At 34.2% G+C, this 26,079-nt stretch overlaps 2 protein-coding genes and 1 pseudogene across 5 annotated transcripts; 1 reads left to right on the top strand and 2 right to left on the bottom strand.

Annotated features, from left to right (window-relative positions):
* Positions 1–1,534: 1,534 nt before the first annotated feature.
* Positions 1,535–9,032, top strand: LOC132307693 (proton pump-interactor 1-like). Of its 4 annotated transcripts, none has more exons than XM_059805521.1 (8): positions 1,663–1,882; positions 1,970–2,000; positions 2,782–3,208; positions 4,354–4,548; positions 4,726–4,905; positions 5,035–5,229; positions 7,561–7,659; positions 7,753–8,566. In XM_059805521.1, exons 3-8 carry the CDS (start codon positions 2,831–2,833, stop codon positions 8,287–8,289), a joined length of 1,584 nt encoding a protein of 527 aa, XP_059661504.1. In that variant the 5' UTR covers positions 1,663–1,882; positions 1,970–2,000; positions 2,782–2,830; the 3' UTR covers positions 8,290–8,566. The 4 variants fall into 4 exon arrangements, with proteins under 4 accessions (XP_059661506.1, XP_059661504.1, XP_059661505.1 ...); XM_059805524.1 differs by having other exon boundaries at positions 1,664–2,000; positions 7,753–8,277; positions 8,375–9,032; XM_059805523.1 differs by lacking the exons at positions 1,663–1,882; positions 1,970–2,000 and adding an exon at positions 1,535–1,557.
* A 1,571-nt stretch (positions 9,033–10,603) lies between these two features.
* On the bottom strand, positions 10,604–11,379 carry LOC132310361 (protein GRIM REAPER). The gene has a single exon (XM_059808543.1). It carries the CDS (start codon positions 11,377–11,379, stop codon positions 10,924–10,926), a length of 456 nt encoding a protein of 151 aa, XP_059664526.1. The 3' UTR covers positions 10,604–10,923.
* Positions 11,380–20,055: 8,676 nt separating this feature from the next.
* On the bottom strand, positions 20,056–20,139 carry LOC132310913 (small nucleolar RNA Z103; annotated as a pseudogene).
* Positions 20,140–26,079: the final 5,940 nt, after the last annotated feature.

Genomic DNA, 26,079 nt, shown 5'->3' with positions numbered 1-26,079 from the left:
TGAATTCGTTGTTTCGATCAGTACCTGATTCGATGGTGGCCAAAATAGTATATGGATATATAGAGAGAGATCAAATGAAGAGATATGTATGAGTTTATAATTGTGAAGTGCGTTTGGATAGGATGATTTGGAGGGATAGTAAGAAAAAATAAAAGAAAGGATAGGACTTAAGTGTGTTTGGGTGGTTTAAAATGAAAGAAAAGAAATGATAGGGAGAGATAGGGAGGGATAGTCCCTCCTTATCCCTTATTTCCTATCTCTCCAAAAGTGAGAAGATAGGAAGAGAAATAATAGTGTTTAAGTAATATTTTCATAATCCCGAAAGTGCCCTCAACAATTAAAAATAGAAAATTATTATTCCACTCATATCCATTCGATTTACAAGGATATGATAGTAATTGAGCTGTTATCATTTATCTTATTTTCTCCCTTCTATCATATCCAAACAAGAATATTATTATTATTATTTTTTTCTCTTCTATGTATCCAAATATAAACAGAGATTATTGCTATCTTTTCTTTTCTTTTCTCTCATAACTACTAATTTTTATTTTTATTATTATTTTTATTATTATTATTTTTTTTTCCTATGTATCCAAACAAAGCCTAAATCTTGTTTTAATCTCAATCTCTCTCTCTATATACATATACGTATTGCACATATTTAATTGCAGATTTGGGTTTGTGAGCAAAAATAAGGTGGCCACAGTGGATGGAGAGAGAGGGTAGGTTGAGACGATGATGAGGATTTGGGCGTTGGTGTTCACCTGTTAGAGAGAATGATGATGGGGAGATAAAAGGTTATAGACAGGGGCGATGGTGAAGGTTGTGGTGGAGAATAGAGAGAGTAAGAAAGAAAGAAGGATGGGCGTTGGTGGGTTGAGGTTGTTGGCAATGGTGCATATGTGGCGACGGTGGGGTTCATTTTGATCGATTAATAGTCAATTCAAAAGTCAAAGACATGTAAGTATTTTTATCGTGATTATGTATCTTTTGTTTAGTTTACCCTAAAGGTGTCAATTTGGTATTGCCTTACATGAAAAGTGCCTAAATTGTAGTATATGAATATCTTTAATCCAAATCTTGTAACTGCAATTTAGCTTTTTTTTTAAACTGGTAATAATTTTTGATGACCCTATTAATAAAAGTATTTTCTTACTGTAACAACACTACGACCCTTTCACTTCCCATATATATATATTTATATGGATTTAAATATAACGGAAGTCATCCTTAAAAAAATAATAACAAGTGTACATTGACCGGAGTAATACACAGAGGACCAATTTTAGGAACAAATATTAAAATGGAACAGGATTGTATTTCTTCCATTGAAAAGTTTATATAGAGGAAGGGGTTTTTCAGTACTTACACTGACAGCACTCGATTCATCCGAAACTAGTATTACTAAACACGTGATAAAACAAACAACTAACAACAACAACAACAACAACAGACGTCACGCCACCTTCACTCGTTTTGCCAATTTCTCACTCAATACTACGTCGTCTTCTATACTTTCCTTAACATGCGACGGACGGACGGTCGATGAAACCGGTAATGTTCCTCATTTACGGTCTGCAGAAAAATATATACAAATATATATATATATATATATATATATATATATATATTAATTTTCTCTCTAATATAGTAGTAGTATTTACTGTATAGATCTCAATTTCTCAAAATCAGTACTCTCTCCTTATCTATCTTTTGTTTTCTCTCTAACTAAAAGAGGCAAAGACCTTTTTGGTTTCTGAAGAAAATCAAAGAGAGATTTTAGAGAGAGAGAAAGAGATCTGATCTGACTATTCCCTCTCTCGGACGGCCCTGTCAAAAGGGTCATTTCAAAATCTCTGCTTTTGTTTCCCTATTCACAGTAAGTCTCCGCCATTTTTTCCTATTTTTCATCACCAACTCTTCTCTCTATTTCTTCACTCTTTCAAATTGCTTTCTTCTTATATAGATCCATACCAACCCGATCTCGATCCTTCAAGGTACTACATATCATTCCCAAATCATCTACATCTGTTAATTATGTTTATCAATCGTTTTTGTTTTTGCTCTTCTCTGAATTCTTTTTACTTAAAAAGATTTGATCTTTTCGATTTGTTTTTAGTTATAGCATCATTGACTGATTCAGATACGGGTATAATTGTTTTAGATTCGTTTCTTTTAGTTGTTTCTCATTTTACTATTTTAGTTAATTCATGTATCTATCAATTGCATATGTACTGATCTTTCTCTTTCTCCTTTCTCCACATGAATGCATGTGTATTTTGCAATCATGTAAAGGGTTTGTTTGAATTTTTTGGTTAATTGTACTGTTCGATTTGTGGGTTTGAAGTATTATTCTTCTTTTTTTAGAATGATCTCTGAAGTTCGTAACAGCTATATATTTGCTTGTTGTTTTAGGGTTTGTCTTTTTGGTAATTTTGATTGAAAGATCTATATGATTTTTTGACATTCTGTACCATGTTATCGTCTTTAATTTCATTTAAACTTCATCTTTATCGTCTTAGATTCTTTTGATAGAAAAGAATTATATGATGCCAATTAAAAAATGGGTCATAACAATTTTTTTTTGTTAAACTTTTGGTGTTTTTTCTTAGTTCAGAGTTGTCAAGAGATCTTGTTGATTAGTTTTGACTGAAAATTTTGATATTGAATGGGTTGATTTGTCTTTTAATTATACGCAGTTCTGGTGGGATATTGTTGCCAGGTGGATGTTCTTTTTATTTGTCGTTTAACTAATTATTTTTTTACTTTCCGCAACAGGTTTAGGGATTCTGTAAGGTGGTTTATCTGTTAAATTTTGTTGTGAATTATGGGTGTGGAGGCTGTGGAATCTGAGTTGGCCCAAGTTTCTGTTGAAACTGGTAGTGAAGAAAATAGCTCTTTGTTGCATGAGAAGGAAAATGTGAAAATGAATGAGGGACAGGGGCTGAGCGAACCCATAAAGTTTGGTTCGCATGGTTTAGATGAGTTGGCTAAAGTAGAAACAAATAATGTTCTTGAGGCCAACTTTCCAAAGGGTGCAGTTGATGAATGGCCTATGCCTCCGCAAATCCATTCTTTTTATTTCATCAAGTATCGCTCATATGAAGATCCAAAGTTGAAAGCGAAGCTCGATCAGGCTGATAAAGATCTTCAAAAGAAGATTCAAACCCGCTCTCAGCTCGTTGATAAATTGAGGGAAAAAAGGGTAAGATGCAGTTTCAATTTTTTTTTTTTTTTTTTTTTTTTTTTCAAATTTTAATTGTCTATTTAATGTTGTACCTAATGAAACCAACAATCAAAGCTGTATGCAGAGATTACTTTTTGTAGTATTTTTGTCGGGAGCAAATTAATATTATTATTCTTTTCTAAAGATGTGAAGGCAGTTGTTGTCCTTGTTAATCTGTCAGCTCCTAGAATAAAAAAGATAAATGTTAACAATTAACATGTTTAGCATTTTTACAAGCTGAAGAACTTTATTTAATCCCATTTAGAGTGTTTAAATGGCTTCATATATCATTCAAAGAAAGTTGGATGTGATCATGTACATAAATTTAACAAAATTTGACATTTTTAAGCGGTTAAACAGCTGCTGGAAGCTGGTGAACTTCGAATATTTGAATGCTTAAATAAATATTTAAATATGAATAACATGGAACATAATGAACAAGTACCTACAATATGGCTGCTTTTCAAGCAGATGAAGTATTTCCATTACTAAATTAAAATTTGTCAGAAATACTTAGATATAAGCAGAAGATAAAAGAGAACTACGGTAATAGTAATGGACATCTGATACAAGTGAGACCTTTGATTTTGTTATGAGTGGGTTCTCATAGGTAGGATTAGGTTCCAGTATTTTCAGTCAACTCATTTAACTTCTGCTTTGTTTATATGTTGAATATATTAAAGATTGTAACTAGATGATTATACTTACTCTGTACACGCACACACAGGGCATGTAGATTAATGTATTATCCAGCACTGAAAAAGATATCACAAGTTGTTAAACGCAAGTTATTTGATATGAAATGAAGTTGATTTGATTGTACTGTATGTCTTATCATTCTATTTATCCAGTACTGAAAAAGATATCACAAATCGTTTATTTGATATGAAATGAAGTTGATTTGATTGTACTGTATGTCTTATCATTCTATAGCTTCTTATATTTGATCAAAATTTATACTGAATCAATAGGATTAACCCTCACTTATGAGGAAAAAAAACTAAGGTAGGTGAGTCAACCGAATGAAATATATATACATTTTTCACCGGAAAGTAACCAAATGAAAATTTCAACAATCATCTCAACCGCTAAATGTTTGACTCTGCTGCATTTATTTTCTGTAGTCGGATCGAGCACAGGTAATTGGTCAAATGAGGTCTCTGGGTGTTGAGAATAGGCAGTTCAGGTCAATCATGGACGAGAAGAAAAAAGAAATGGAGCCTCTGCATCAGGCTCTGGGCAAGCTACGCACTACAAACAGTACTGGCCGTGATAGGGGTGTTAGTCTGTGTTCATCTGAGGAAGAGCTTAATGATATTGTAAGCTCTAATATTAAGCTTTTCAAAATTGTTGCAATATATTTGCTTGTTTTTACTGTGGCAACTACCAACTCATGTACTTCGTTCTCTATTAAAAATCGAGAATTTGTTTTAGAGATTAAACTGTAGTGATTTATAGTATTTTCTTTTCTATCTCCTCTGTAATTGTTAACACAGATTAAAAGTTTGCAATACCGTATTCAACATGAAAGCATTCCACTTACTGAGGAAAAGCAAATCCTTAGAGAAATTAAACAGCTGGAAGGGACAAGGGAAAAAGTTACCGCTAATGCTGCTATGAGGGCAAAGATTCAGGAGTCATTGGGCCAAAAAGAAGTCATTCAGGACCAAGTCAAAGTAAGGCAATTTTTTTTCTATAAATTCTATAATAAAAAACTTCTCATTTAAGCATGCGATCTTACAACTTTTTAGTTATTGCAATTTGATATTATTTGATTTCATATGTGGATTTCCATGTGATTGTAGCTTATGGGAGCTGATTTTGATGGAGTTAAGAAGGAACGCATGGTGGTTAGGGCGAAGATGAATCAACTTGAAGAAGAAAGAAATGCAATTGACAAAGAGATCAATTCATTAGAGACTGAGCTGACAGTTATGACACAAAAACGGGATGAAGCTCGTCAATATCTTCAGAATTTGAAGAAACAGCGAGAGGAGGGGGTATGCTGGTTTCCTTTCCATTTTTTGGTTAAACTCTGGATTTCTTTAAATGGATTATGGATTCATTTCTACTGTTGGATATTATTTCTTGACTATTTGTTTGTTAGAATTGTGTGGCTTTATTACCAAATATTTATAAAAAATTTTATGCCGTTTGAAGGACTTAAAATTTCCATGAACCAAATCGGGAAGAGTTTCCATGCTGTGGTAGTCAAATTGTGTCTTATGCTTGATGCTCAGACCCAATGTGCCTCCTTGTCCATGCTTTATAATTTTCATTCCTCATTAGTTACTGTTGAATTTGGTCAAAGCTTCCAGTCAAGGTTTTTTTTTTTTTTTTTTTTTTTTTTTTTTTTTTTTTTCTGGTGTTCTTCTTCTTGGTTCTCTTTCCCTCTAGATTAATTTCTTCTTCTTCTAATAGATTAATTTCATGCATTGGGAAGTAAAATAGAATTTTGTACTTTCAGTTGATAAGCTAGAGTTGTCTAGGAATGGTGTCAGTCCTTGTTTTAGTGACTTTGTGATGGAGGAAGTTTGATAAGAGCTGAAATTAATAGTTAATGGAAGTTATATTAATGTTGGCATGCTAAATAATATGGAATTTTATTGAACTTTGTTTCTGCTTCTGTTTTATACATAAAGTTAATGCTTACTATCAATCACCTCATGTGATTTTTCATTTTTAAACCATCCATTTGGTCAAGTTTCCAAGAACACCTAAATTTAACGTGGAATCTAATGATATTTGATCTTCTAAAAGCATCCTACTTCAGTTCCTTGTGGAATCGTCATAACTAAATTCCTCTTTGCTCTGTTCAAAATTTGAATTCTGACATATTGATCTGCCAGATAATGATTTGCATCATAGTTTGTTTAATTCGTAGGGCAACAGGCACACTTAGCAAGTTGTACAATGATAGACTTCATGATGTTTGGAATTACGGGTTATAATGTTTTCAATAATTCTCCACATATTTTTTAAGAAAGTGGTTAAGTATTTATAAATAAATATATATTTTTTCTAAATATAACCATCTCATGTTCTTTAAAAGAAACCAACCTACCTTTGCAGCTGATATGGCCAGGGTCCTTCGAAATAAAAGGGATGAGTGAGACACTCATTTTTATTTAAATAAAGTGATGAATGGAAAACAGCACTTAGCATGCTGTTGAGGCATCTAGGTGGTAATACCATATGCTTGGCGGCTCGAAGCAATATTCTCACTTTTAGCCTTGCTAGTGACTGACAACTATACCCTTCTTATATATGCCCTAAGAATTAAGAGAAGAAAACACTGTTGGGTGGAAGTTTGGGGTGGGCTGAAGCTATCTAGTAGATTAATGATCAGTTAAAACTGTTATAAATACGAACAAGATTGAAAAACATGGAAGGTACAAGAATGTTGTAGTCAAACCCAGTTATGTTTCAAGGTGATGCCTAGAAATTCTGTTGACTTATACCCTAATAGGATTCTTTCAATAAGTAAATGAAATGGATGAAAATACATTGTCTTTTTCAGTAGATTTCTTTATTTTTTTCTTTTCTGTGCCTCTAGCCTTTTAAAAACTGAGAAGCTGTAGTTAGTTACCCTTTTCTAAGACACTGAATTGTTCTGATCGTTTATTTAAATTTTTCCCTGGCACCAACTGGCAGTGCTCTGCAGTCTTCCTGCTTCTTAGGCGTATGTTGTTACGTTAACCTTCCCAAAGCTTTGAGTTTCTCTTTATTCACTTCAAGGAATGGTTTGTTCTCTTTTTCTATTTTAGTTGAGTTGAGAGCAAAAGGAAAATTGCACTTTCTTTGGATTTTTTTAAACATCCAGTTAGGAAATCAATAAAGTTGTATGGAGATCTAAAACAAAAATAGAGATTGAAACATATGAATTAAATATTGATATAAGGAGTTTTAAGCAGTTTTGAGGTGATAAAATGCAATTGTAAGATCAGGACATTTGTCAACTACAATATGTTTTGAGTAAAGAGATATTACTTACAAGATCATCTATCTGCACCATGCTTGGTGTTCACTGGCATACGAGACTCAAACATTATATGAAATTCAGTAGCAGCTTGCATTATAACATGGCCCTTATTAATAACATTGCAAAAGGAAGGTACAGTTGCTATGCACTAGCCGCATTCCATAGTTGCCATCTTTATTGATACTTAATCATCTGTATTAGTTTTATAAAATTTGACATTCAGTTTTGATTTGCAACAATTTAAGATGGTGAAAGAACCTCTCTTTTATGTTTTTTAGATTGGTTTACAGAGTGATTATTACATTTATGTTGCATGAAGACCTTTAATCAATATCCTTATGTTTCTCAGAATTCCTGCTATTTCCAAAATCGTACGCTTTTGAACAAGGCCAAAGACTTTGCTGCAAAGAAGGATATTGAATCCCTTCAAAAGATTTGTGATACGGAGGTATCCATTGCTGTCATTTTTTACGAACATATGTGACTATAAACCGTTTCATTGAGCTGTCAACTTATTAGCATTTTTCTTCTCACTGAATAGGTTGAGAACTTCATGTCCCTGTGGAGCAGTAACAAGGCTTTGAGGGATGATTATGAGAGAAGAATCTTGCCATCTCTAGATTTTCGACAACTGAGCAAGGATGGACGGATAAGGAACCCAGATGAGAAGTCATTTGTGTTGCGGGATGCAGCATTACCTTCTGAAACAGAGGCAGCAGCAAAAACCAAAGTAAAGCAAGTAAAAGAAGATACTATTTCCCCTCCACAACACGATTCTGGACACATCCAGAAGGTACCGAAAGAAGCAAAAGGTAAACAAACAGGTTCAGGAAGCACTTTGGAGCCTCTTGATATAGAAAAAGAAATTTCTGGGTTAGAGAAACAGCAAAAGGATCCTCCTTCTAAGGAGAATGAACTTGATGCTGCAAAGTTGAAGGAGATGAAAAGAGAAGAGGAGATGGCAAAATCTAAGCAGGCCTTGGAAAGGAAGAAGAAGTTGGCAGAGAAGGCAGCCGCCAAAGCAGCTATGAAAGCTCAGAAGGAGGCCGAAAAGAAGCTTAAGGAAATTATTGATTAAATGTTTACTTTTTCCAAATTTATTAACTAGTGATTTTGTTGCAACTTTGAACTAATGTAGTTTTGTTTTTAATTTAAAACAGGACCGTGAAAAGAAAGCAAAGAAGAAGGCTGGAGCTTCTGTACCTGCTCCTGATCTTGAAGAACCAACTGATCAAGCAGATCCCGAGGTTTCTGAACCAGAGAAGCCTGATGAAAATGTTGATGCTCCTGTCGTGTCTAAGAATAGGGACCGAAAGGAGAATACCATTAGGCACCGAAATCGAGCAAGGGGTCCAGATTCACTTTCAAAAATCATACTAAAACGCAAAAAGACAACTAACTACTGGATGTGGGCTGCTCCTGCTGGTATTTCAATGCTGATACTTCTAGTGGTTGGATATTTCTATCTTCTCTGAAGAAGCAAAACTAGAATGAATGGAGTTTGTGGACCAATTTTGTTTTGATGATCATGCAAGTGGCTAGGTCTGGTATTAGAAAACAAACATAAGCTATATTCCTGTTATTTTTTACATTATGTTCTTTTTTACATCACGTGAAGGGAACTTGAACTCATAATGCTGCTGCTAGAGATCTGGCAGTCTAAAATGTTTACCGTAGAGCAAACATACACAGTTGGTTTGGTTAGTGCTGTTTGAAGCTTCGACTTTCAATCAGAACATGTATTATGCCTTTGTTTTTTCGAGAACTGATATCCACATATCAAGATTGATAGTTCTGAATATGATGAAATTGAGTTTGATACGATTATCTGCATTGAGGTATGTATGACGCTATATTGCTGTTACTCAGTTGTCGATATTGATGCTTTACTCTAATGTTGCTAGTATAGTTTATCATTGTAAACCTGGTATCTATTCGAGATGTATATTCAACATGATTATGCTGGAGCAATTGGGGAACTGTGGCTGCTACCTTAGTGGATTTATTGATGATATCTGTCATGGAAACTAGCATGCTCATCATATCAGAATGTGGAAGTTGATTTATTTTGTTGAGTATTGTTGGTGTGAACTTGCTGACAATGATTTGAAAATTAAAATTCTCAACATAAACTATTGAACCAGAACTTGGACTGGCGTAACAATTTCCAGCAGTGAATTGAGACATGTCCCAAAGGCCATGGATTGGTCTATTTTTATCATCTTGAATGTACCAAAGGCAGTTGTAGCCTTGGATGTACTTTCCTGTCTTCCACTAAGTGGAAGGTCGATAGGCAAGTGGGTGTTTTTGTTTTTAAAAAATGCTCACTACCTTGTAACTTTATTTTTAAGTTCATGTAACAGCTGGACGCAAGGCGACAAGGATTGAGTCTAGTTTTGATATTACTTGTCTCTTAACTTATTAAACTATTGAGTAGTGTTACGTACTCATCTATTTAAGTCTCCACATAGACAAAAGTTTGTGTGTGATATGTATAAATAAATTAATGAAAATTTAATTATATAGAAGAATTATAGAAATAGCCCTTTACTATTTTAATATTGAAAGATTTATGTATAAATAAATTAATGAAAATTTAATTACATGGAAGAATTATAGAAATAGCCCTTTACTATTTTAATATTGAAAGATTATCTCCCAAAAAATGTGAAAATTTTCAATGGGATTTATGGTTTGCTAATTGTGAGGTAAAATCTTTTATATTTTTTAACCAATTGTTAAAAAGTTAAATCAAAATCTCTACCCTTATATTAAGTACGTACGCAACTAATATGTCAAAGGATCACTTCTTCTATTTTAAAATACCACAAAGCTAAAAAAAAAAAAAACAGAACTTTGAACTCACAAAGTTAAGTAAAAGAAATCAATTTTGATATTTTATAAATGAAAATGAACTGTGTCCATGTACTCTTGGAGTACATGTATACTTACACTACACAAAATTTATAAACACAAGAAATAAACAAGCCGAAAACTGAATCATCTCTAAATATTATGAAAAAGTAGAAGATATAACCTAATCACTAAACTAAGATATAACCTAATCACTAAACTAAGATATGAACCAAAAATCAGAATAATTCAAGTTTATTTAGACCTCCAACAAAAATCCCAAGTTGTTCAGCAGTCTCTCTATATATAGTACTAAAAAATGCAATTTGAGGTACCTTAAGGTTGGAATTTTGCCGCTCGAATTTTGTAGATTGGGTCGTTTCTGACCAGGAATGAATCCTCTTGACTCGAAACAATATCATAGAATTGTACCGAAAAATAAAAAGTCTACAAACCTGTGGCACATCAATATAAGTGAGTTTATGTCTGCCAACCACAAGCATTATAAATCACCTTGTAGAAAAAAAAACAAAAAACACTGCCAATGAAAAACGTAAATTATCTCTTTTATTGATAACATGAACTCATGTTTACAAACAAACAAACAAAAAACTATGTATATATAGAAGTACTAGAGGATGGCAAAAACATGAATCTAGATACAAAGCATTATCCTTCCTCTGCAGAAAACAAGCAGCCCAAACCATATCAACTGGTTGAACCAAAAATCACTTATTATTAATTAAACCATCTTAATTTCCATTTCCAAACTCCCCTAACTACAATTTTTTTTTTTTTTTTAACCACACAAGTGGTGTGATTCTTTTTTTTTTTTTCCTGAATCAAGTGGCGGTGTGATTCAAGAATACCCACAAACACCATACTCGCATTTAACCCCCGGCGAGCATGCCGTGTCACATTTGCCACAGTGTGCATCATTGTTGGCAACGTTGGTGCAACTTCCATTGCAGCATAGCTCACCAAATGCACACTTGTGCCCGCACTGCCCACACTCATTTTTGTCGCTTAGAACATTGCGGCAATGCGTCTTGCAACAGTGCAAAAGGCTTGTACCATTGTTGGCCGAGACACCGTCACACACATTGTTGGTGACGGGGTCGCAGTGTGTGCCTTTCTTGACGACAGTGGTCAAGAACCGGCCTCTCAGTCTCGAGTTGTTGACAAACGGGTTGTCGAGTACGTACTCTTCGTCGTCTTGGATGCGGCCGGTTGACAAGGCTGTTTGAGAATGGAAGGGAAGTAGAAAGATGGTTAGAGAGAGAATGGTTGAGAGTTTGAGTAGAAAGGTTGCCATTCTCTCAAAAGTGGTGTGTAATCTAAGGGAGGCACAGTGGTGGTGTTTTAAGTTGCAAGTTTGTAATAAAATATTCCATGTTTTTAGGGAAAATGGGAAAGTTTAATGTACTTCACATGATTTTTGTTAGAAACTCTTGAGTTAATTAGATTTGATGATCATACTTAAATGGGGTGTTGTAGAACGTGAGATTCTTATTGTATTAAATTCTAAATTCCAATTAAGACTTTGAATTAATCAAATGGTACCATCAATAGGTGGTATTAATTTCACTGTTTTGGGTTTAGTAGATCGAGGTGTAGCAATATAATTTTTCATAAATTACAACTTATTAAGTATAATTAATTTGAAATAAATTTCTAATTAGTATTTGTGAGACTTTAAATAAAAAAGATAAAGTAGTTTTTTAAAGAAACAAAAGTTATAGTTTCAAAAACAAAATATTTGTATTTAGAAAGAGAAGTTGCAACTTTTCAGTATATCATTCTTGGCTCAATCAAAGCTTAAAATTTGATTTTCAGAGTCCATTTTTTTTTTTTTTTTTTTTTTTTTTCTATTAAAACAAAACTGTGCCTATTTGCAAATACTATTTTGGCATTTCTAAATAAATAAAAAATTATTGTACGTGTGTAAGGATTTGTAAAACAATCAGTACTATTGGTATAATTCACAATTCAAATATAAATAAATAAAATATCAAGAATAATTTGATGAAAGATTATGAACAAAAGATCTAAATATTGTCAAAATATATAGGTAACTGAACAAACAAAAATAGTATATGAATAAATAAATTATCATGATTTTGTAATACTTAAAAGTAAATTTAACGTTATGAAATAGATTAAGAATTCATTTGTACATTTGAAAAAAGCTATAATAAATTTGAGAACTTAGAAATAAATTAGAAGAATTTTCATGTATATATATATATATATATTACTTGTTTATGCAACTGGACAGCCTTTCTGAACGCGCTGCATAAAAAATGTGCGCCAGAACTTCTAAACCCCTACCTAATACATTCTGGTGGGACTGATTAACCCTCGGAGTTGACGGTCCGTTTGTTAATTAATGTTTGGCGTTAGTAGTAATTTCTTGACCGTGAAAGTGGTGTAAAGTCTGCTGGTACACACGTGTGAGGGATCTGATTTTCCGGCGGGTAACGCGTACCAGTGACAGGTCGGTCACGATTTTCAACCACAGATCTTGGGCCTCGTGGCCCGTGAACTGGGATCATCATAATATTCAATCAATAATCTATATGGGTTGGCGATGCATGACCTGGCTTATCGTGGGTTGACTTCTCTATCACATGCCAATATGGACTTGGTCTGGACCAGCCCATTTCCCGGCCAATTCCAACCAAGAAAGATTACGCGTGTTGACATCTCCAATTAATGCTATGTTTTGGGAGCATTTCGACCCTCCAATTCCATGCTCCCAAACTCAATAATATTTTTTAAAATTTTAATTTGGTACTCTCAAGCGCAGCTAAAAATCAAGCAGCTTGTCACCAGTTCTACTTTAAAGTTTAAACTAACACATTTTGAGAATAAAAAAGTTATGTATTACATACATTATAAAAATGAAAAAATTGTGCATAAGTGAAGGTATTATGCGACAAATTTTGAGAATAAAAAAGTTTTGTATTAATACATTATAAAAATGAAAAAATTGTGCATAAGTGAAGGTATTATGCGACACATTTTGAGAATAAAAAAGTTAGTATTAATACATCATAAAATTAAAAAATTGTGCATAAGTGAAGGTATTATGTGACACATATTGAGAATAAAAAAGTTATGTATTGATACATTATAAAATTTAAAAAATGTGCATAAGTGAAGGTATTATGTGATCTGCATTAAAATAGTGACGGATTGGGATGGACCAGTTTCCATGAACGTATACATCAATTCACCATTTAATTTCACCGTATTTTGTATGTGATTTTATTTACGTATTACAAGTCTCGTGTTTAATTTCAGTGTACTTTATATGTGATTTTACTTACGTATTATCAGATACAATATTATCTGTTTTTGGCTCTTCCGAACCAAAGTCTTCCTAGGAGATCACTCAAGTCATCCTAATACTACTCATTATGTCATAGAATGTATTGAACATATGTACATATATCATTTCACATTTTTCAAATGATGTGGCACGTGTTATTTCATAGAAGTGTGTTAAACTTAATGTACGTATAACATTTTACCTTTTTCAAGTAATGTGGAATCATGACACCCTCTAACCTATCCCTATAGTAATTTGTCCAGTATCTCGTACCTTCCCACATCATAGTTTCCATGCTCAAACTTTGTAATGTCACAAAAATTTCGAACTGTAGTCCGTGTGAAACATGCACTTACTCGTTAATGTAGATCGAACAATCCATGCGAAACACTTACTCGTTAATGTAAATTGAATTGTTCGTGCGAAACACTTGCAGCGTTAATGTAGATTATTTCATATGTCAAGTGATCCGTGTTGGTTTTTTTAAGAAATATTTTTTTAAAAAGCTTCTTAACCTTATTGATCCTTAGATGGGTGAATAAATATGAATAAAAACTCTTATGAATGGACATCTTTTTATAACAGTCCAATCTTTTGATAGGGGTGTGAAGTAACTTATAAATATATCTTTTCTTGAACAAATTAATATTGCATTTTTCATTCTTTTCTTGTTTTGATAAATTTTTCCTTGGCATGTCATCAATATCAACAACCAATTATATCACAATACATAAGTATTCTAACACCATATTCGGTGTTTAATTAGAGAGAACACATATTGATCAGAATTTTTTTTACTCTCTTACTTTAATATGCTTTTCGTAAATGATTTACTGGCCTAAATAATGTTTTCTTTACATAAATTATATTCTGGTGTGGTTTGGTTATGATTTGTTAAATAGTATTATAAGATAATCAAACTCCCCAATGTTTCTAACGTGTTTATATGAGGAATATGTTACATTTCATAACATAATAATATTTTAGTATATGTATTGTTTTTTTAATCCAATCAGGCAGATTCTGGCTCATAAATAATTAGTACATGAGGAATTGTTACTATATTTTATATGTTCTCAGTTATTCAGTTCTGGAAGTCCTTAATTACGATATGAAATATCATAACATAATAATATTTTAATATGTGTATCTCTTTTTTTAATCCAAATGCAGGTTCTGTCTCAGAAATAATTAGTACATGAGGAATTAATTGATACGATATATATATATATATATATATATATATATATATAGACACACACGAATATCAAATTTGATCTGTTAAGATAAGATACAAGGATAAAAATATTTGAAATATAGTACCAAAATAAAAATTTATATATAAGGATTAACATGTGATCTGACAATAAAGATAATATAAATAACATTCAATAGTTATTTAATTTTACTAAAATTATTGATCATTAGTTTTATATTTCACCTTGTCACTTTGAAAACTCAACTCTCACATCTACTTTGAAAAATAAAGAAGATACATTAGGTTACGAGCTCTTAATTTTTTGAATATACTACTATTAAAGAGTGATGATTAGTGAGAATCCTTCAAATTTTCTAAAATATAACCATATATACAAAGCGCGTATACATATATATATATATATATATATATAATTAACACACATATAAGTTGATTGAAAGTGATGATTAAATTTTTTATTTATTTTTGATAAGTATTGAAAGTGGTGATCGATTAGTTAGTTTTATCATAGAATTATTTCCTGAAAAACAAGAAGGAAAAAGTGTATAGTGTGTGTGTGTGTATCACGTTGATGTTTCCTACAAACTTCTATTTTAAAAAAGAAAAAATTACATAGGTTAAATTTATGTGAATTTTTTGTCAATAAAAAATAAAAAAATTATGGAATGCATTGAATTCTGAATAAGAAAGATTAAAATTAATGCTCTGTTTGGTATGAAGGAAGGAAGATGGGTGGAGGGAAGATAGAAAGGAAGGAACATTTTTTTTTAGTTTGGTAGAGAGAAGAGAGAAGATGATGGATGAGTTATCCTTCATTCTTAACAAATTTTTATCCCTCTAAATATGGACAGAAGACACAAAGGAAAAATGGTAAAACTCTTATAAAAGTTTTTAAACTACAGAATTTTCCTTATAAGTAGCTATGTCTCTTTTCTTCTCTCATTATTTTTTTCTTCCATCCAATTAAAACAAAAAGAGATAAGGACACAATCTCTTCCTTAGAATATCTCATTTATCTTTTATTCTCTCTCTTCCATCCTATTCCTTATAAGTAGCTATCTCTCTTTTCTTCTCTCATTATTTGTTCTTCCATCCAACCAAAACAAAAAGAGATAAGGACACAATCTCTTTCCTAAAATATCTCATTTATCTTTTATTCTCTCCCTTCCATCCTATTTTCTTCCTTCTTACCCAACGAGCATAAGTCTAATATTGGCGCTCCACCAATAGCCTAAGGCGTTCCACCCTCTTTCTTTTTAAAAATAAAATTACAAAAAAATCCTTACATGACACCATCTTTAATTCTTATGTTTTTAAAACCATGATTTCCCTCTTATTCTTCTAATTCTTTTTAACCTTTCTATCTCAGTTCTATTCATTCCAACTTCCTTTTTTACCTTTTTTAGAATTTCAATTTATATATCAAAGCTTTCTCTCTCATATTAAAATTTGACTACCTTTTTTATAATTTCAATTTATCAACTTTTTCTCATAAAGATTTAAATTTGACATCAAACCTAAGTTAAGGGATATTCATTTTTGAAATTTATGTGTTTGTTGTGACGAACAAAAATGTAATTTATTTAATATAACACACTATCAATAGATTTTTATCTATTCATATGGCAATTTACATTTAAAAAGGGTTCCTGATAGGCAAGTTTTTGTGTTTGTTTCCAACTCAAATACCTTCTATTCTAATACATACATTTTGTTATTATTGTAAGTGATTGGTACTCTCTCAAGTCATGATATTGAATCCTAAACTTTTCCACTCCTTTCTTTCTCCTCTTTGATCTACACTTGAATTGTATCTATTATCCTCAACATAGCATCCCAATGGATAAAATCTAGTGCAAAAATAATATTTGATTGATTAATTCTTGCAATATATATATATATATATATATATATATTTCAAAACCAGCTCAAAAAATATATTCGGAAGAAGAAAGTAAAACCAAAAATAAAAAATTCACCATTAGACTTGGGCAATAGAGAAAGGGAGGGGGAGGGTACGTGACAAAAGAAGTTGAAGGAATTTTCATTTTAGCACCAATAATCTTAACCTTAACAGGGATTAGGGAAGGACAATTATGGTTTAATAAATAAAGGCCAATTATGGTATAAAAAATCGTAAGAATAAAATATTGTGTAGTTAGGGGCTCTTTTATAATTTCATTTAAAGATAAAAAGACGATGGAGCTATTGGCGCTCAAAATGGAGCTTTACCTGTCAGTTATTGACGCTCCAAAATTGTACATTAAATGTACAATTTTAATTTATTCATAAATCAAATGATAAAAATAGCCCTCAACTATCTTAAAAAGAAATTCACTCTCATTTCATCTCTTTTCTTTTCTATCTTTGTATGTTTTCTTTTTTTACTCCAATTGAATCACAAAGGCCTACCATCAAATTACTTTCATTTCTATCTTTTCTCTCTCTGTTGTATGCTTTTTTTTTTACTCCAACTGAGAACACCTAGTGTCACCTACCATTTACAAATACCTATTTACCAAATACTATTTATTTTTGTATACAATGGTGAATGAGACAAAAATAAGTGAAAGAGAATATGCATAATCCCAGCAAATCACTGTCACTCTTTTTAGTATCAAAATTTGTGATTAGATGGGGCAAAAAAAAAAAAAAATTAAGAACTTTGAGTATCTCTATGAAGAGAAAAAGTTATCAAACGGAGGATAAACTTTACTTAACCCAAAAAAAAAAAAAAAACGGAGGATAAACTTTACTTAACCCAAAAAAAAAAAAAAAAAAAAAATTATCAAAGAAATATTCTTAAAGAGAGCATAAACACTACACCATTTATGAGTAAATTCAAGTGATTTTTAAGGACAACTTCTTCTGTTGTGGAAAATTCACATAATTATAGAAATATATAAAGTACAATATTCATACACAAGATAATGAACAACACTAACAACAATTCTTTCATTAAACTGAACAATACATCATTTGAAAAATATAGATATAACAATAAACATGAATTTAACAACATAAGTAAATCAGCAATATTATATTAATATTAACTCAATAGTATAAATTAAGAAGGAAAATAATAATAATAAAATATGTAAGAAAGTGCTGACTGATTGTTGAGGCACATGATAAACACGCTAACCTAAAGCTTGAGTATCTCTATCAAGAGAAAAAGTTATCAAAGGCAGGATAAACTATACATACCAAAAAAAAAATTGAAAAGTTATCAAGAAAGATTCTTAAAGAGAGCATAAACACTGCATAGTTTATGAGTAAATTCAAGTGATTTTTAAGGAGAGCGTCTTCATCGTTAACATTGTCTAAATAATTTTGTTTTTGGCTCCGTTTGTTTGGACGCAAAATATTTTTCATATTTTCTAATGTTTGGTTGTTGTAAAATATTTACGAAAAAATATATATATTAAAACTTAACAAAAAAAAATTATCCAAAAATTTTTGACAAGTTATTTTACATGCCCCGCCCGATGGACTTGACCTCAACCTCGACGTACATCTTTGCCAAATACCGATAAAGTAAAAATAAAAGAATATTTTACCTGAAAATAAAATATATTTTTCAAAAAGAATATTTTACGTCGAAACAAATGGAGCTTTCATCTCCATTCTTTTTCTGTAACTTACGGGTTCTTTTTTACTTTCTCTCTGTATTGCTCTGATTCATCTCTTTTTTATTTCAAGTTGATAATATTAACAATGATTGTGTATAGTCTGTGTTTTGTATCTTTAAAATAGCTATATATATATATATATATATATATATATATGAAGAAAAAAAAAATAGCTATTTTTTTTTTATTTATAAAAATATAAAAGTGGAGCAGCTAGTATAATTTTGGAGTCAGCTTCCTTTACTTATATATATATAGGGTAATTTACACAGACCTCCCCTATGGTTTGCCATAATTACAGGCGGCTCCCCTCATGTTCCGGAAATTACGCGGACCTTCCCTACTTTTTAAAATATTCTACACGGATCTCCCTTATGTGTGATGGACCGTTAAATACACTAACGGAACTGTCAAAATTACTGAAATGCCCTTAATTCTCTATGGTAAATGACTAAAGTACCCCCCTTTCCCTCTCTCTCTCTCCTTCTTCTTCTGTCACATAATGCAAACAATTCATTTAGCCCAAATTGAACCGCCGTGTGCCAACAGGATAAGGGGCAAAGCCTAACACAATTGTTTGAGGTTAAGATCAGTTCAGAACTATAGCTTAAAGCAGATCAGTTTAGAACTGTAGCTTAAAGCAAAAAAAAGAAAGAAAATCGGTTGTATTTGGTGGCCTATAGAGAGCATCCATGAGAGAGAGAAAGAGGAGAAGTATCATGGTGGATTGTTGTGTGTATATAGTAGCATCCATCAGATCCAGGATTTGTAGAGGTTGCAAATTGAAGTTCAAGAGAAGAAAATTTGAAGATCAAATAGCCAGAGGATGCCGGAAAATTTGATAAAAATAAAGACTTGCTTTGATGTGGGTATTTTTAAATCTGTAGTGGCTACAACAATATATATATATATATATATATATATATATATAATTTAGAGGTTTGCTTTGAATTGGGTTTTACATTAGATATGGGATAAAGGATTGGAATAATTCCTTTTTGTCTGTGAGATCCATGTATGGAAAGAATTGGGTTCTACATGAAATTGTCGAGTTATAGACCTATAAGGGTTTAGATTCTATAGCAACAAATTTAAGCAACCAAAAAACAAAGAAAAAAAAGAATTGAATTATGGGCAAGGAAGCTCAAACATTGTTAATTTGTTATATTATTTGAGTTAAGCAAATGATATGTGCATCATCAACCAGAAATTGGTGATATAAGTGTAAGAACCATAAATTTCAGTATTATATATATATATATAAAGACGAGAAGAAAGAGATGATGGAATTAGAGATACCGCAAGTTCTACAACATCTAAAGCAGACTTCTCTTTCAAGTTTCTCTGATTTTTCTTGCAATTTCCAGAATTCAATTCGTGAGGAATTCAGTCAAAGGAAGTTTCTTTATCTCAAAAATCTGCAACCGAGCCAATGCCTCGACTGGTTCAAAGGACAATACCCTCCCTCCAAAAATTACTCCAAGCATCCGTGACAATGACACTCCCTGAGGTTTACTCTAATGACAGCTATATACAAGTTGAGCCATTTTTGAACGATGACATCCCTTGAGGTTTGCTAAAGTTAGCAAAGACACCCGAATTGTCCTTACACATAGTGAATTGACATTATTGTCCTTTGACATACTTAATTACCAATTTGCCCTTCAATCAATATCAAGATTGTATTCTCTATTTTTATAAAGTGACGCTTTTGCCCTTCAATCAATATCAAGATTGTATTCTTCCATTTTTCTCTCTCTAAACTTATTTTTTTTGGTGAAAGTAATTTATAATATAATTATAGAGATGGATCCGAATCCTGGCTTGGATTATCAAAAAGAGAACTACAAAAAGCGCTCAGTAAATTGGAGAAATAATCATCACTTCCTATATCATATCATATAATTTGATCCTCAGACAACAAAACAACATGAATAAGAATTGAAGTTATATATAACATATATATATATATATGTGTGTGTGTGTGTGTGTGTGTGTGTGTGTGTGTGTGAATTTCTCCAACTTTGCAAACCCATCTTCTTGGGCTTGTCGATAACTGACTCCTTCGGCGACGGCTTGGCCATGACGTCGACCTTAAGGGCGAGGGAGGATTGCACCGGCGATGGTGGTCTGGCAGCGTTTATTTCCACTGCCGATCATCAACGGCACAGAAGAACAAGTAAAGTGATTTGAGAGAGAAGAAAAATAGAGGTTTCTCTAGGAAAGAAGCTTGGTCTAATCCACCTTCATTTGGGTTTGGTGAGATTTTCAGATTTGCAAATGGATTGGACTATGTTTTGCTTCTTTTGCCTGACACCGAGCTGTGGCAAATCCAGACCCCCTCGCTGATCTGAGCTTTCGATCTATGTAATACCCCTAATTTTAAAAAGGATATCCCGGGGATTTTAATTTAGTAGTTAATTGCATTTTATTTGATTATGTGTGATTAGTTGAATTAATTTGATTATTTAATTGTTTAAGTGTTGTAATTAGTAAATTGATTATTTAATTGTTTAATTGTTTAAATTAGTAAATTGAGTTAATTGTTTTGATTTAGTTTATTTAATTATAGTTAATTATTTAAGTGGTAAATTTATTTGTTTTGTTTAATTTGGTTTTCACGGGACTGTATGGGACACATATAGTTATATTAGGGTTTCAGTTTATAGCCGGCAATGTATATATCATAGGTCGGTTTATGGGCCAAGGAGGGCTCTGTCTCTATTAAACAAGGATGAGGGTTTGGGATTTGTATGCCTATATATATATATACATGCTTCTTGGTATTAAGGATTGGAAAAAAAAAAGACTCTACTCGCGTAACATAAAAACAGAGAGATACAGAGTGAGGTTTTGAGAGAACAGCTTTTGTTTGGTGTGGGATTCGAAGGGGATTTCAGGGTTGGACCTAGGAGAAGGGAAGGGCAGAGGTATTAGGAGGATAGACAGTGTTGCAGTGGTTACCGGACGTTGGGAAGACGGCGCCAAGTTTTGAGTCCAAAACTTCAGGCAAGTTCTTTTCTTCCTCCTTCCCGTTGGCCTATGTTCTGTGCACCTAGATATACTCTAGGGTTCTAATGGATCAATAATTGAATTAAGCATGTTTTTATATGTCAATTTAACCTTATCTTTGCCTTGAATAAATTCGGTGATGGTTTTTTTAAAGTTCATTCCAGTAGTTGCTTTCCTAAGCATGATTTGTCTGTGGAACTTGTAGTTTTTGTTTTTGATTTCAATTGTTGTAAACACTCCATGGGGATTATACTGGGCATAGTTAGGACCCTTGGGAACAGTTTAAAACTAAATAATACGGATGGGAAGCGGCCGGCGTTGAAGAAGAAGGTCGCAGAAGTCACAGACGGACTGACGGCTCTCAGAGAGGGAGAGAGCCGGCTCCATGGAGGAGGGAGCCGGCTCCCCCCTAGTGTAAAGCCGGCTCTAGGAGGTGTAGAGCCGGCTCTACCCAAGTAGATTGTTCATAACCTGTTCTCGCTCAGTTTGCTTCCGGAAGGTGTTTAATGCACTGTTTGAAGCTGTTGTGTGTTTGAATTGTTAAAAAAAAAAATATTGGGACTTGCCATAGTGATTAAGAAGTTAACTTTGGGTATTAATAGAACTTTTAATTGATTAAAGTTTACCTCTAAATTAACGGAACAAACTGTATAAAATTTATGCACATTGTACACGATTAAGGAATGGAAGAAGACTTAATTGCTCAAGCTTATTTTTGAGCATTCCAGTGGGATCTAATATGTTTATAAATTGTTCTAAATACATTATAGGGTCATTGATGTATTGAAGTTGACCTATGCATGCTTTGGAGGCTAATTGTTGAAATAGTAAATACTTTCTGCAATGATATGGATTATCGCTTGGATTTTTAATTGCTAGAACATCAAATATCTTCCTGCAATTATTTGGATAATGTTTTGGAATGTAAATTACTAAATTATGATTTCTATATTGTAATTGGCATTGATATGGAGGATTATATGCACCGGTATGGGACGGTGGCATTCTAGGGATGGTTTAGCTTCAAAACGCTAAGACCTAACCTAATGGATTAATGGAATGGATTGTAAGATATCGAATCCTAATTGTGACTAAGTCAGATCAGCTGTAACTAAGTTGGATGACTTCCTGGATTAACGGATGGTAGTTAAGTCATATCAACTGAATAAGTTGAGTGACTAACTAGTTGGTTTATTGTAGGTCAGTTTAATAAATAGTTGAACTGCTTACCCTGGATTTGGACGGACTTTATGTATATGTTTATGGTACCACGAGTTAAGCTTGAGTCTCAGACTCGTTGGTTAGGGTGCGTATATGCAGTGGATGCGTAGTTGGTTATAATAGGTTGAGGTGTACCCTGTTAGGTCTAGGTACTCATGCCCACCTTTGGGTGCGTATTCACATGTTGCCTTCTATTCAGGTTGAGACCACTATTATAGACTAGTGAATGTCCCTTAGTGTGGATATATTTATACGTATGGACTAGATAGATATTGTGAGGTGTCTACGGTGTATCTGCGTATCGGGTCACTGTATGGATTGCAGTTAGATTAGAACTTGCTCGTGGGTCTGACCCACTCCTTTATTATTCTTTTCAGGTACAGGACGGTTCCAGTCTTAGAGCTTGATCGTGCTTGTCGAGGACAGTCTCACTTTCACCGGATTACGTAGGACTTTCCCCGATGTTTCTAGTATTATCTATTTTCAGTTTCAGTTTCAGTTGAATTTTTAGTTAGGGGTCCATCAGTGGATTCCCAAGTTGTAACTTTGAAGTTTTGGAGGATTGGAGTTTTAAATTTTCAGTTACACATGGAGAATTTTACTATTATTATTTCTTTCAGTTTTATTCTATCTTTATTGGTTTTGTCATCTGTGTTCGTTTTAAAATACTTTAATTGTTTGATATTCCCTCGGGTTTGGGCTTGGGTCTGATCAACCCGTGTCTCGGATCCGAGTGGTATCACAGTTGGTATCAGAGCACTCCAGGTTCAAGTGTCTCTAGGACGTTTCGTATTAAGATTTCCGTGTAGCGTTTTTATATAGAGCTTATGTTTAGGATTCGTTGAATTCTTTTACGGTTCGTTTAAACTTGTACTGATGTCTGTCTTTCTATGTTAATAGCATGGTTAACACTGGAAGAGGACAGAACATGAACAGTCGACAGAGGAGAGCGGCATGTAGACAGTAGGAACGTCTACAACGTCGACAAATGAAAGAAGAGCAGCAAATGCCAGGGTTTCAGGAGGAGCAGGAGGAAGTTCAACAGACTCAGGGTCGGGACAGAGATCCAGAGATTCCTCCATACCTCAATGACCTTGTTGCTCGGGCTATAGAGGCTGGGGTAACAGCTGCACTCTGGAACCAACCACAGGTTCAGCAGGCACCTGTACCAGCACTAGTGGTTCAGACGGATTCTTGGGGAAAGGCTAGGAGCTCTTTCACAAAGGGGAGTCCACCTGTGTTCTCAGGCTCCACCGATGCGAGAGCAGCTCACCAGTAGAAACAGGACATTGAGCGTCATCTTCGTTTGGTTCAGTGCACGGAGGTTCAGAAGCAAATGCTTGCTACTTTTAAACTAGTTGGGGATGCACTACAGTGGTGGGAGTCAGTTACCACCCCAGAGGAGAGGATGACATTGACTTATGAGGAGTTTAGTGCTCGCTTTGAGGAGAAATATTTTCCCTATGCAGTCAGGGCAGCTATGAAGACCGAGTTTCTAAATCTGCAGCAGGGAAACATGACAGTGGCGGAGTATGAACAGCAATTCACACGCTTGTCTCTCTTTGCACCGGAGGAGGTGGATACAGAGGAGAAGAAGCGCAATAGTTTTGTCAAGGGACTGATATGGTCTATCAAGAGAGCTATTACAGGTAGTCCAGCCTATACTACCTATGCTCAGGTGGTAGACGCCGCTCTACAACAGTATCAGTTGACTGTGGACATCATACAGGCTTGTGGTGAGAAGCGGGGAGATAAAGACTCTACTAATCAGTCAGTTGAAAAAGGGAATGGCAATGGTCACCAGCAGAATGACAAAGGCAAGTTCCAAGGACAACAGCCTTGGAAGAAGCACAAGGGTGGTTCAGATGCTCACCGGAATGGGGCACCTATTCAGAGGCAACAAAATGGAGGATCACAGGCAGGATAGGGTCAGCCACAGGCTAACCGGCAGAGGAGGCCATTTGGTACTTTCCAGGGTAGTTGTTACACTTGTGGAGAGTATGGTCATACCACTAGGCAGTGTCCTAAAACAGGACAGGGACAGAGACAGTATGTGCAGTAGGGACAGAGGGCACCAGTGCCTCTACCAGCTCCACATGTTCCACGGATTCAGGGATAGACACATCTGGCTTTACCGGCACCGCCGCAAACTCAGGGACAGGCACCACAGCAGTTGCATTATGGTAGGGTGTATAACCCCAAGCCACAGGATGTTTAGGCACCTCAGACTATTGAGGGTAAGTTTCCTATTCATGGTTTACATGGACGTGTTTTATTTGATACGGGTGCTACACACTCATTTGTAGCTAGGACTTTTGTTGCTTTATCTGGGATGAGGACGAGGGTATGCACTAGACCTCAGGGTATTTCTACACCATTGGGTGATACAGCTATTATACATGAGAGTGATGGGTCTGTGACACTAGATATTGGCAGACTCAGATTTCTAGCCAATCTACTGGTCCTGGACATGCACACTTATGATGTGATACTTGGGATGGATTGGTTGTCTCACTACCATGCCCAAGTTGATTGTTTTGATAGATCTATTATTTTTATCATACCTGGTCAGGATATGTATGTAGTAACTATGCCATGTTCTAAAGGAGGCGGTAGCACCTATTTGTTCCATGTGGAGGAGGAAAAGGATGAGGGGATTACTGTGTCATTGGATAACATACCAATTGTACAGGATTTCCCGGATGTATTTCAGGAGATTCCAGGGTTGCCACCTAGTCGCGAGATTGATTTTGTGATAGACTTAGCTCCAGGCACTGCGCCTATTGCTAGGGCACCCTATAGGATGGCACCGGTAGAGATGAGAGAGCTGAGGGATCAGATTCAGCAGTTACTCAGCCAGGCTTTTATTCGTAGGAGTACATCACCTTGGGGAACACCAGTTCTGTTTGTGAAGAAGAAGGATGGTTCGCTTCGTCTGTGTATAGATTACAGGGAGTTGAACAAGGTTACGATTCGTTATAAGAATCCTTTGCCCAGGATTGATGACTTGTTTGATCAGTTAAGGGGAGCCACATACTTCTCCAAGATTGATCTGCGTTCTGGGTATCATCAGCTGAGGGTTAGGGAGCAGGATGTTCCTAAGACAGCATTTCTCACGAGATATGGTTCTTATGAGTTTCGTGTTATGCCGTTTGGGACGACTAATGCACCTGCAGTATTCATGGACTTAATGAATAGAGTCTTCCGGGCATATTTGGATCAATTTGTTATTGTCTTTATTGATGACATCTTGATCTATTCTCGGTCGGAAGACGATCATGCTAGACATCTTTGCATAGTCTTGCAGACGCTTCGTGAGCACCAGTTATATGCCAAGTTCGAGAAATGTGAATTTTGGCAGCGGGAGGTGAAATTTCTGGGTCACGTGGTGTCAGAAAAGGGGATAGCAGTGGATCCGGCCAAGGTTTCGACGGTGGTTGAGTGGGGACAGCCTACATCACCTACAGAGATTCGGAGTTTTCTCGGTCTGGCAGGATATTACAGGAGATTCATCCAGGGGTTCTCCAAGATAACAGGACCACTCACTCATCTGACCAAGAAGGGTGTACAGTTCATGTGGGATGAATACTGTCAGCG

The sequence above is a fragment of the Cornus florida genome, unplaced genomic scaffold, assembly GCF_030987335.1.
Source record: "Cornus florida cultivar Cherokee Brave unplaced genomic scaffold, ASM3098733v1 CherokeeBrave_3.0.0_Hap2_Chr05, whole genome shotgun sequence".
Taxonomy (NCBI): domain Eukaryota; kingdom Viridiplantae; phylum Streptophyta; class Magnoliopsida; order Cornales; family Cornaceae; genus Cornus; species Cornus florida.
The sequence above is the reverse complement of the archived record's forward strand: the minus strand, read 5'-3'. Positions and strand labels throughout refer to the sequence as shown.